This window comes from Prenolepis imparis, unplaced genomic scaffold (genome assembly GCF_030444845.1).
Source record: "Prenolepis imparis isolate NDT839.2.m4 unplaced genomic scaffold, iyPreImpa1.0 SCAF_10, whole genome shotgun sequence".
Classification (NCBI taxonomy): Eukaryota; Metazoa; Arthropoda; class Insecta; order Hymenoptera; family Formicidae; genus Prenolepis; species Prenolepis imparis.
In genome coordinates, this window is record NW_028141168.1 from 2,995,238 (window position 1) to 3,007,295 (window position 12,058).

The 12,058-nt window shown below is 39.0% G+C and overlaps 1 protein-coding gene across 1 annotated transcript; it reads right to left on the reverse strand.

Annotated features, from left to right (window-relative positions):
• Positions 1 to 301: 301 nt before the first annotated feature.
• On the reverse strand, positions 302 to 11,714 carry LOC145941427 (uncharacterized). The gene is made up of 6 exons (XM_083047543.1): positions 9,869 to 11,714; positions 8,504 to 9,692; positions 8,126 to 8,388; positions 7,617 to 7,996; positions 6,279 to 6,499; positions 302 to 797 (listed from the first exon to the last, which is right to left on the reverse strand). Exons 1-6 carry the CDS (start codon positions 11,712 to 11,714, stop codon positions 302 to 304), a joined length of 4,395 nt encoding a protein of 1,464 aa, XP_082903669.1.
• Positions 11,715 to 12,058: the final 344 nt, after the last annotated feature.

The following is a 12,058-nucleotide window of genomic DNA, read 5'->3' on the forward strand; positions in this document are numbered from 1 at the left end:
CACCTCGTCGCATTGATTGTGTACTAAAAACGATATTTTTTAGTTTCGCCGGCCTGCTTTTTACTGTTTTTATCGCGAAAGAAACAATCCTTTTCTTGATGATTGTTCTTTTTACAAATTTTACAGTGCATGCGTTTTTCATTTGAATCATTGTTCGGACACGCTCGCGCGAAATGTCCCGTTTTATTGCATCTGAAGCAACGTCTATCATTGTTACTGTTTTCTTTAGTTCTTCTGTTATATTTCTCCAAATGTCCCGTCGCGTTACATTTGTTGCATTTGCGTTCGGAGATTTTAAATGCTACGCATTTTCGCTTTCGCTTTGTTCTACATTTCTTGCTTCTTCCGAAAGCAATCTTGCCGTTAAATTTTCCATAGTCTGCTCCGCCTGCGGCGTTGATTCCCACGCGGTAACGAACGACCTATACACATTCGGCAAGGTGACGAGTATTTTGGATATCATCATCGATTCCGTTACTTCCGCGCCCAGCGCTTTGAGTCTATACACGATATTTTCTATTTTACTGATATACGTAGCTATATCTGAACTTTTGTCCATTGTGCAGCTAAAAAACTCCTGCATCAGTCCGTATTTCCGTTGCTCGGTATCACGTTCGTAAATCGAGCACAATTTGGTCCACATTGAATGAGCCGTATTACAGTTTAACACATGCATCAAAGGTTTCTTACCAAGAGATAGTGCGATAATCTTTTGCGCGTTTGCGTCCTTCTTTTTCCAGGCATCGTTCGCTGTATCCGGGGGAGCTTCGGTGACCGTGGTATATAATTCGCCAGCTCTAAGCAGAATAGACACTTCGAATTTCCACAGTTGAAAATAAGCGATCCACACCGCTTAGTTTTTCTACTTGATTTAAATCGTCCGTCGCGACCTTAGCCATTTTTAAATGTCACGTTTTTAATGTTCGATTTAAGTTTTTTAGTTTAGGAAAAACTGCACGTTTTACTCTTTTCTTTACTTTTCAAGCCACAGTACTGGGCCCATAACCTGTTGGAGTGGAAGTTCGGCCACTTGGTCGGATAAGTTAATCACTGCGCCAGGTTCTTCTTTTAATGTAGTTTATTAATATGCACAATGTATCAAAAGGAATCTACGCGTAGTTGACTATTTAGAACAACTCGCGTATGTACAAATAACACAGTGTACTATGTAATAGATTGGAACAACAGAAGATTGTCTAGAAAAGACTTCTCGCTTGTCTCTCTGTCTTGACGTGTTCACCTCGAGAGTTTACAGTCCAGTGAGTCTCGCGCTTTCTTCCCAAACACCCTTATGCTGTTTCCGTGTATTGACACCGTAATGTGCTGCCGCGTGTACGGGGAGCCTCGAAATTAGTTCTTTTCCAACACATACAAATACCAAAAATTCAGATTTATTCAATACACGCGCGCTATACTTGAATTTAAATGAATTGATTTTTCTCTGTTTATTCGACTGAATGTAATGACTGTGGCAATCGACTCACATAAGAATAAAATCTTATATTATAGTTATATAAGCAACAGCGATATTGACTAAAACATATTACTACTTAAACTATATTGTCGTGTCATATATAGACTAATATTAAGACTTTTTTATGAGGACACCTACATATATCTCAAAAACCGAAGATGTTACAGACGTGAAAATTGGTATTTAGTTCTCCTTAAAAAAAAAAGAAACATGTGTTTTACTATTTTTCGAAAATCCAGTTAACGGTGGTGAAAACAGGGGGTTAATTTTTAAATATTTTTTTTAAGAATACCTATATTTTAAATCTTTATTACAAAGTAGAGTTTTAGTTGCTGCTTAATATTTAATATTTCTTCTTAAAAATTGATAAAAAAGTTTAATATTTATATATATTTAATATATCTTAATATATAATTCATTTTACCATTTGCTTATTTATCTATATATTTTTTAATATGTAATTAAGTTTACCATTTGTTTATTTATTATTTATTATTATATAATATAGATATATAGATATGTATATAGATGTATGTTTTAAGTAAATTTATTTATTGTCTGAATGCATGGTAATCATTTTTGAAGTATTACAGCGTATTTCTCACGAGTACTTTATGTGAGAACAGTTAGTGCCGCAATTCCGCCGAAAGATGGCTTCGCGGCGAACTGTCTTTCCGTAGTCAAGAAACTGTCACAAGAAGTATATAAGGCAATCAAACGCTCTCATATTTCCTTCGGGTGCAGTGTTACCAGATGTAGAGAAATTTCCTTATTTGTAGGGAAATTTTAAGTGGCGTAGAGAAAGCGTGGGGAATTTTTTATTTGTGGGGAAATTTCTATTAAGGTTAATATTACGTTTATACGACTAAATGTTTGTCGGACGTAGCGATTGGCTATTGAATAGAGAATTTCTAGTCTCGAGATTCTAAAAATTTTTTAATTACTAGCCATTTGATACGTCAGACAAACATTTTGTCATATGAATGTTATATCAGCCTTAGAATTTTATCAGGAAAACCTACCGTTCTCCAGAAAAATTAGAGAATATAACCTTCGTCCTAGAGGATACAGCCTTAGATCTTTATAATCTTTGGATATAACTTGAAGTGAGAAGTGTATATTATTATGCATTTATATCATCTATCGTAAAAAAATCATTATTAAGAAGTAGTATTACTACTCATCCTAATTCAATTACCTAATTGATGTTAATTACCAAACAAATGCTCTGATGCTAAAATATGCCGGCATTTCTGTAATAACCTCTTTGCCTAAAATTTCTCATTCGGCGCTTAATATATATATTGCATGAATAAAGCTCGACTTTCGTTGAGTTATTTTGTTTTTATATGGTCTTTTTGCTTTTCCTTCTTTTTATGCTGCTATACCCTTATAGCTAAGGATTATGTGATATCTACTTTCAAATAGAAAAAAACCTATTATTTGTCAACATTTTTCATACTGTAAGATTATTACGATAATTATGCTTTTAGAATTATGTCTGCTCTCTCTGATGAAATAGAAGAAGAAGCTAGAAATGTCGGTGAGAAAGGTCCATCTACCTCATCTAACTCTTCACAGGTAAAAAAATCAAAAACATTTCATAGGGAACAAAAATATCGAAACGCTTGGGAAAGAGATCCAGTCTTCAAATCGTGGATAAACAAAAGTAATAAAGGACCCTTATTTTTTTATTGCAAAGCATGTGGAGAAGATAGCAAAGGTGGACTTTCAGCAATAAAGAAACAATAAAAGTAAAAAATATCAAGCCAACTTAAATTCTATTAAAAAAACACCTGGTATATTTAGTCTTCCTAAAGTAACGAAATATCAAAGCATCGAAAAATTAGCTAAAGAAGTAAAAATGAAAATTGCTGCTTTTGTCGCTGAGCATAATATCCCATTTAATGTGTCCGACCATTTGACCGATCTTATCAAAAGTATTCCACCTGATAGAGAAGTAATACAAAAGATATCATGTGACAGAACTAAATGTTCTGCAATTATTAATAATGTTTTGGGACTGCAAGCAAAACAAGATTTGATTCAAAAGATGAGAGAAAATTTGTTTAGTATAATTATTGACGAATCAACTGACACCTCTGATTTAAAACAATTAGCAATTGTTATTCGAACATTTGTAAATGGTGAAATTTCTGATGAATTTCTTACCCTATTAGAAGTTAAAAGCGGAACAGCTCAAGGTTTATATGAATTGTTTATAGCCTATTTTGAAACCGAAGATATACCTTATAAACAGAATGCAGTTGGTTTTGCGGCAGATGGGGCTAATACTATGATGGGAGCTCATAATTCTTTTCAGAGTTTAATTAAAAAAGATATTCCGTATATTTTTATAATAAAATGCATATGTCATTCATTAGCCTTAGTAGCTGCTTACAGTTTTAAAAAATTACCAGATTATGTTGAAAATTTTGTAAGAGAGGTGTACACATATCTTCAATATAGTTCTAAGAGGCAAAAAGATTTAAAAAATTTTCAAAATATTCTTGAAATAAAACCTCATAAATTGTTAAAACTATCATCTACCCGATGGTTATCTTTACACACATGCATAGTGCGAATACTCGAACAGTACGATGTACTGTTTGCATTTTTTGAAAAAGAAAGCTTCTCTGATGAAAAAGCCAAAGCAATTTTTGAAAAATTACGAAGACAAGAGTGTAATATGTATTTGCACTTCTTAGATTGGTGTCTTCCTTTTATTACTCGATTAAATATTGAATTTCAGTCTGAAGAACAAAAAATATTTTTACTATTTAATAAAATGGAAGAAACTTATTGAAGTATTTTTAGTTGTTACATAAAACCAGAATATTTAAAGAACAAACATATAGAAAAAATTCAATTTAGAAATCCGGAACATTTCTTACCCTTAGAAAAAGTGAATTTAGGAGCCAGATGCAATGCTATACTCAGTAATATTAATTTCAATATGCCAGAAACTCAACTTCTTGCTTTTCAAACAAAATGCCTTAGCTTTTATGTTGAGTTAGCATCTCAAATGTATCTCAGATTTTCTTTTTCATCAGAAAATTGTCAATTTTTGAAAAATATTTCTTTTCTAAATCCAAGTAAAATCGCAGACATTTTATCAATTTCTCCTGCAGCAGTACATTTAGAGAAAATATTGAGCTTAGACATCAATTGTGTTGATAGAGAATGGCTGGCTTTAAGAGGCAATACAGATTTAGATCATAATAAATCTCCATTAGAATTCTGAAATCAAATAAAAAAAGTCAAACTCGGCAATGGAGATGAAGACTATCCCTCTCTTAATAAAATTGTTAATTACATTTTCTGTCTGCCTCATAGTAGTGCGACTGTCGAAAGAATATTCAGCGCAGTTAACTTAAACAAAAATAAGATCAGAAACAGATTAAATCCAGAAACATTAAGTGGTCTTTTAAGAACAAAAAATTTATTAGCAAGACAAAAAACAAGTTGTTTTAACCTTAAAGTTAGTGATAATATGATTGACAAACATAATGTTGACATGTATAAAAAAAAAATCATATTAGAGTCTTGATTATAAATCAAAGTTTTGATATTTTTAACTCTTTACTTAACAATGCATCATAGGATAACAAAATTTTATTAATTTGTATTGATATTTTGAAACATCCTATATTTAGCTATTACCTAAGTACACTTCATACATTTCAGTTTTTGTTTTGTTTTTAAAATGATAGATAGTAGATAGTACCTTATATACTTAGATATTTTAAAATAATTTTAAATATATATATACACTAAGAATATATATATATATATATTTTTTTTTTTAAATGATTTTAAGGAACTGGTTCTTTTTATTTCTTAAAAAATATAGGTTTAGAGAAAATAGTGTAAGCTAGGTATAATAAGAAAGTTTGCAGGTTTTATTTAACAATACCAAAATTTATTTAATAGCCACGTAAATGGGATATTTGCGTCCCTTATAAAAAAAACAAAATAATTAATTAACTAAGAATACAAATTGTTGCAAAGATCTACTTTTCAATACAACCACTCGTTTAACGATTTTCACGATACAGATCAGTCTTTCGATCTTATCTCGCTCTTATCCACAACCTTGTTCAAGCTCGACTGTCCCTGTTTTTCAGTCTTTTCTCTTTTCGCAAGCATACAACGATTTTCGCCAGTCATCCTCGATTACGGCGCCCTTATTCCTTACTCCGAATTTAATGCTAATTTCTCCGAAAGTCCGCCGAATCGAAGGATTTCTGCTTTATCGATATTGAGATCTTTCTCTTACGCTTACAGTTTCGGCCATTCTGACTTCATAGTTCGTCCCGAACTATGTATCGCTTTAGCAAACGAAATCGCATATTATCACAATATTTATATATCTAGCGAATTCAATTATACATTCTCAACAGCATATATATATATATATATATATATATATATATATATATATAAATGAAACGAAAAATAATCTCAACAATTATAACAAGAGAAAAATAAAAAGAAATGAGAGAATTGTTAATACAAAAATCTTCTATTTACCCAGCATTCATACTAATAATTCGCATCTATTACATGATTAACTTATATACTAATAATTTGAATCCATTACATTTATCATTATATATATATATATATTTTTTTTTCGTTATAATATTAATTCGAATAGGGAAATATCTTTATTTATGTATCGCTTGGTTCGTTCACCGTTATGTCCGCTACCCTTATCCACAGTTTAATCTTATCGGCAGATAGAATAGTATTTAATGGTTTTTGTGTCAAATTATATCCTGGGATGTCAGTTACTACAAACCTATTTTTCTGCAATACTCGTTTTATCTGATAAGGACCTTTAAACTTGGGTGCTAGTTTTTGGTTGGTTCCTGGTTTATGCTGTAGTACTTTAATTAATACGTAGTCTCCTTCGTTATATTTCGTTAGTTTCTTGTGAGATTTATCATATCGCGCTTTGTTATAATTTTGAACCGCTCGATTGACCAATTTTGCCGTGTCTCTTAATTCATTCCGTTCATCCTGAAGATTGATATCAATTGAGAGTAATTTCTCTATATAATGCTGAAGTTCTTTATCAGAAGTATTTTTTTGATCGTATCCAAATAATAATTTACTAGGCGTGGTATTAATAGATTTATGAAATGTATTATTTAAAATGTATTGCGGTTTTCCTAACTTTTTTGCCCAATCGCTCGGATCGTCAACAATTTTCGCTAATGTTGATTTTAAGAATCGATTCACGCGTTCCACCGCACCGTTCGCCCATGGTGACGCTACTGCTGTCATGGAATGCTTGATTTCATTATCTCGTATAAAACCTGCGAAACTGTTAGAAGAAAATGCGGTCCCTCGATCAGTAATTATTCTTTCCGGGCATCCGAATAAGCTAATTAATGATAAAAGATGTGAAATTACTTGTTCTGCGGTGGTCGACTTGCACGGATATAGCCAAACGAATTTAGTAAAGGGATTACTAGAATGTATTTATTTTTATCGGGAGTTTCCTGTAAAGGCCCGAAATGATCTACATGCAGGGTGTGCATAGGCATCGAAATATGTTTCGTATTATGATAGTTGATTATCAGAAACTGGAGTGATTTGTAAGGAACTGGTGACGTCGGGTTGTTCGAGATAGGAAGCAAAGCGAGTTATTTCTTATCAAGATAAATTTAGATGAGCGATCTTTATTACAAGCCGGTTGAGTACACTCTGTCGTCGGCAAGCACATCGAGAGAGGTTCGAGGAAACGCGTCTGTTTTGATTTCGAGAGAGGGGACCTTTTTCCGTCGGTGAATGAGAGTACAGGTGTGTGAATGTTTGTGTTTTTGAGCGAGGTAAACTAAAGGCTAACGCGACGATGTGTTGCCGGCGACGGTTGATAATGCATAGAAAAATATAGGAAGTTATAGAATATGTATATATAAGAGACACTCAAAAACAGAGTGAAATCGAATAAAATTAGAGTCAATACAGTTTTGTCGAAACATTCCGCCTGCCTTGTCAACATCGGTTGACGAACGAAACATCTTTTTTCTGAGAAGATGCGGATGTTGAACAGCTACGTTAAGTTGTTTTTTTTTTTTATTTTTTTTTTTATTTAGTCTGTATCTGATTGTGGTAATCGACTCAATTTTACTATCGGTCTTTTCAAGGTTGATGTTGCGGTTTTGATAGTAACTACGCGAACGATTCCGTCGGCGCCGGGATGAACGTCGATGATGCGCGCGAGTGACCACTTGGTCAGAGGAAAGTGTTCGTCCTTGACGAGTACCAGCGCGCCCTTTGGAAATGTTTCCTGAGTACGAGTCCATTTAGACGAGATCTGCAGTTGGTGTAGATATTCTGACGACCATTGTTTCCAATATGACTCGGTCATTTGTCGAATCAGTTGCAGACGCGACAGTCGATTTCGCGGGGTTTGTTGAAGAGACGGCTCCGGAACTGTTGTAAGCGCTGAGCCTACAAGCAAGTGATCGGGCGTTAGAGCGGCTGCGTCTGAAGGGTCGTCGGATAGAGCTGCGAGAGGACATGAGTTTAAGATCGCCTCGATCTGTATTAGGAGCGTAGAGAGTTCTTCGTAGGTTAGAAGAGTGTCGCCGATGACTCGCCGGAGATGGTATTTTACCGATTTTACTCCGGCTTCACAATTTCCGCCGAAATGAGGAGCAGAGGGGGGATTAAATCTCCATGTTACTCCGTCGTTGGCTAGGAGATCGGCGAGATGAGCCCATTCCTTGGAGGAAGAATTGAACAGTCTTTTTAATTCAGCATCTGCTCCGATGAGGTTGGTACCGCAGTCGCTCGTGAGGGATAAACAGAGACCTCGTCGTCCTGAGAACCGTTTATATGCTGCGAGAAAACCATCGGTGGAGTAATCGGTAGCTACTTCCAAATGAATGGCTGAAGTGCTAAAACAAACAAAAACAATAAAATATCCCTTATAAGTTTTTGATCCTCGCCCTCGAAAAACTTTGAGAGTTAACGGGCCGGCGTAGTCCACTCCGGTGTGGAGGAAGGGCCGACACGGAGTGACTCTTGACGCCGGAAGTTGTCCGATTAGCTGCTGACCGACGACGGCACGGTGACGAGCGCAGGTCACGCACCGGTGAATAAACGATCGTATCGGAACACGACCTCCGATGATCCAGAATTTTTGTCGAATGGACGATAGCGTGAGGTTCGCCGTGCAAGGTGCGTCGGTGATGATGGTTGATAACGAGCGTAGTCAGCCGAGAATCCCGCGGGAGGATAAGCGGATGTTTTTCCGCAGGATCTAGTTGCGAGTGCTGAAGACGTCCGCGTAATCTGAGAAGCCCAGCGTGATTCAAGCTGGGTGTTAGGCGAAGTAGCGGGCTGGATTTTGATATTTGTCGTTTGCATCTTAAGGTCTGGATTTCTTGAGAGAAGTAGGCTTGTTGAGTTAGCTTTGTCCAGAATAGCAGTGCAGATTCTAATTCTGCTGGAGTGAGGAAGACTGGGTGAGATTTTGGTGATTGGCGGAATCGATCGCGAACTCGAGACAGCCTCGCAGTAATACGAAGTAATTGAGTGAGGGATGAGAAGTTTTCGATGAGATTCCATAGATTCGGTTCCGATTTTTCGGTAGCTACTGTGCAGGTTGCGGAGCGTTCTTCTAAGTCTGTCGTTGACTCGAGAGTCGGGATGCGGGATGGCCAGGAAGTTGAATGAGTGCGTAGCCAAGAAGGTCCAGTCCACCATAGCTGTTCTTGCTGGAGACGTTGCGGAGATATTCCTCTTGATGCGAGATCTGCTGGATTCCCCTTGCCCGCGACGTGATGCCAGCGAGAATTCGCGAGTTCCTCGATGAATGCGACTCGGTTTCGGACAAAATCCTTCCACCTTGAAGGATGACTTTTGATCCATGCCAGCGTGACCGTGGAATCGGTCCAAAGATGGATCGGAACGTGATCGAGCTCGAGAGCAGTTCGAAGTCGGAGCACCTGACGCACGAGAAGGACTGCGGCTGACAGTTCGAGGCGCGGGACTGTTATACTTTTGAGAGGCGCCACCTTTGTTTTCGCACAGACGAGAGTAACGCGAGCGTCGTCGAGTTCACTTAGAACGCGTAAATAAATAACTGCTGCGAAAGCTCTTTGAGATGCGTCGGAGAACCGTGAATTTCCAGAGCCAGCGAGGATGAGCTCGTCCCGAACCAGCGCGGTGTTGAGATTGTCGTCGCACCTTCCAGTTGCTGCGCGAAGTTCCTTCAACGATTGGTGAGTTCTGAGGGAAGCTCTTCATCCCAGTCGAGGCGGACCGCCCATAGTTCTTGCATAAACATTTTCGCGACTACTATGATTGGAGATAGCCATCCGAGCGGATCAAACATTCGAGAGATAAAGGAAAGTACGGAGCGTTTTGTCGTACTGTTGATTGCGGGTGGAGAGGGTGCTGAGAACAGAAAGCAGTCGGAATTTCGTTCCCAACGGATGCCGAGCGTATGATGAGTTGTTTTGTCGTCGACTCGAAGCATCGATGAGGGTTCGCGATCCAGTTTCGGAACGTCAGTGAGGATCTCTGAATTATTTGCAATCCATTTTCTAAGACGGAAGCCGCCCGCCTTTAGAGTTTCACTTAATTGACAAATCTGCTTCTTTGCTGTTAAGATGTCAGACGCGCCGGAGAGTATATCGTCGACATAAGTGTCGCGGCGAAGAATGTCGGCAGCGAGAGCGTGTGAGGTATCGGATTCGAGAGCGAGCTGTTGTAAACAGCACAGCGCGATATACGGAGCGCAAGCTAGTCCGTACGTAACAGTGCAAAGCTGGAACGCCTGGGGTCGTTCGTGAGGTGCTTCTCGCCATAGAATTTTCTGCAACGGCAAATCGTCTTCGTGAACGCGAATTTGACGATACATTTTTTCTATGTCACTCGCGAACACGTAACGATGACGACGCCAGCGAAGAAGAATGTCCGTGATTTCGGTTTGCAATTTCGGTCCGAAATGGAGAACATCATTTAACGAGAACCCGAGATTAGTTTTTTGCGAACCGTTAAAGACTACGCAGAGTTTCGTAGTCGCGCTGGTCTCGCGTATGACTCCGTGATGCGGCAAAAAGAATTCGCGTTGTTGATCGTTGGCGGACGAGGCGATTGGATGCATGTGGTCGAGGTCGCGATATTCCTGGAGAAACTCATAGTAGGCTGACTTTAGAGTCGAACTTGAATCGAAACGCTTTTCCATTCTACGTAACGATCGAAGTGCGGGAGAGCGAGAATCACCAAAGTCATTTACATTTCGTTTCAAAGGGAGGCGAACTACAAAACGGCCATTGCTATCGCGAGCGTGAGTAGTTTTGAAATGATCTTCGCACTCAGCTTCCTCCGGCGTAAGCGATGATTGAGAACGAGGCGCTGGTTCCTCCTGAGACCAGAAGCGTTGAAGGGAGTCGAGAAGTTCCGAGTCAAGAGAGCACTGCAATCCGGTGATTGGATGGTTTTCTTCGGTAGTTTTCGCGAGATCTTCGTTCGATAACGAACCCGATAACACCCATCCGAGCTTTGTTTTTTGAGCGATTGGGGCTCCAACTGGTCCTCGGCAGAGGCCTTCTTCGAGAATTTGAGCGTAGACATTTGCTCCGGGGATGAGATCAATTTTCCCTGGAGATGCAAAATCCGGATCCGCGAGTTGTAGACCTTGGATATGAGGCCATTGATAATATTCGAGTCGAGCTGGCGGCAGATAGGCTGTTAATTTAGATAATACGAGGGCGTCGATTTTGAACGAGATTGCCGAATTGATCCGCGAGACGATTTTGAGAGATACCAGCCCCTTGGAGACAAGGTTACGTTGAGCGCCGATGCCTAGAATTGGAATCGCGGCGGATCGACGCGAGAGATTTAATGTTTGAGCAGCGACCTCGGAAATGAAGGACACTTCCGATCCTTGATCTAACAACGCACGAAGCGGCTGAGGCTCGCCGTAACGAGATATTACTGTTACAGTCGCGGTAGCGAGGAGAACGGGCGGGCAGCGTGCGACGTGAGATTGAGCGAGATGACTTGAGGTTTGAAGTCGGAGATCGGAGTCCCGTTTTACGCGAGTTTCGTCCTGAGAAATGCCTGCGTGAGACGTTGAAGGTTGAGCGGCAGAGAGCGGCGGCGAGGAGGACGCGGTAGATGTCGAGTCAAGGTTGCTGGCAGGTGGATGGAGAGTTGTGTGGTGCTGCTTACGGCAGAGACGATAGCGTTTCGCGTTGCGACAGGCCTTCATTCGATGAGGTCCGAGACAATTAAAACATAAATTTTTTGAAGTGATATCTCTCGGCGTTGTTCGTGCGATTTTTCTAAATATTTTGGACAGGAGGAGAGATAGTGTCCTGACCCGCACAGTGTACACTTTTATTCCGTTAAGGCAGAGGTATAGGCTCTGGCGCTCGTTGAAGGTCGAGCTGAATTCGAGTTTGTTCGTTGACTCCGCGGCAGCGATCTTTCGAGAGCTTCGAGTGTATATATTCTGCTTATGAAAAAACTTTCGAGGTCGGCGAAGGACGGCGACGTCTGCTGAGCACCGAGCGTTTCTTCCCACCGTTTTAGCGATTCAGAATCGAGTTTCCG

Excerpts from the sequence above, each read along its gene's own strand:
- LOC145941427 (XM_083047543.1), bottom strand. The coding sequence starts at position 11,714 with ATGAAGGCCTGTCGCAACGCGAAACGCTATCGTCTCTGCCGTAAGCAG. Across the intron at positions 8,389-8,503 it reads GGCGTCAAGAGTCACTCCGT|CACTTCAGCCATTCATTTGG; the intron begins GTCGGCCCTTCC and ends TGTTTGTTTTAG. Across the intron at positions 7,997-8,125 it reads TCCTCATTTCGGCGGAAATT|CTCTATCCGACGACCCTTCA; the intron begins GTGAAGCCGGAG and ends GTCCTCTCGCAG.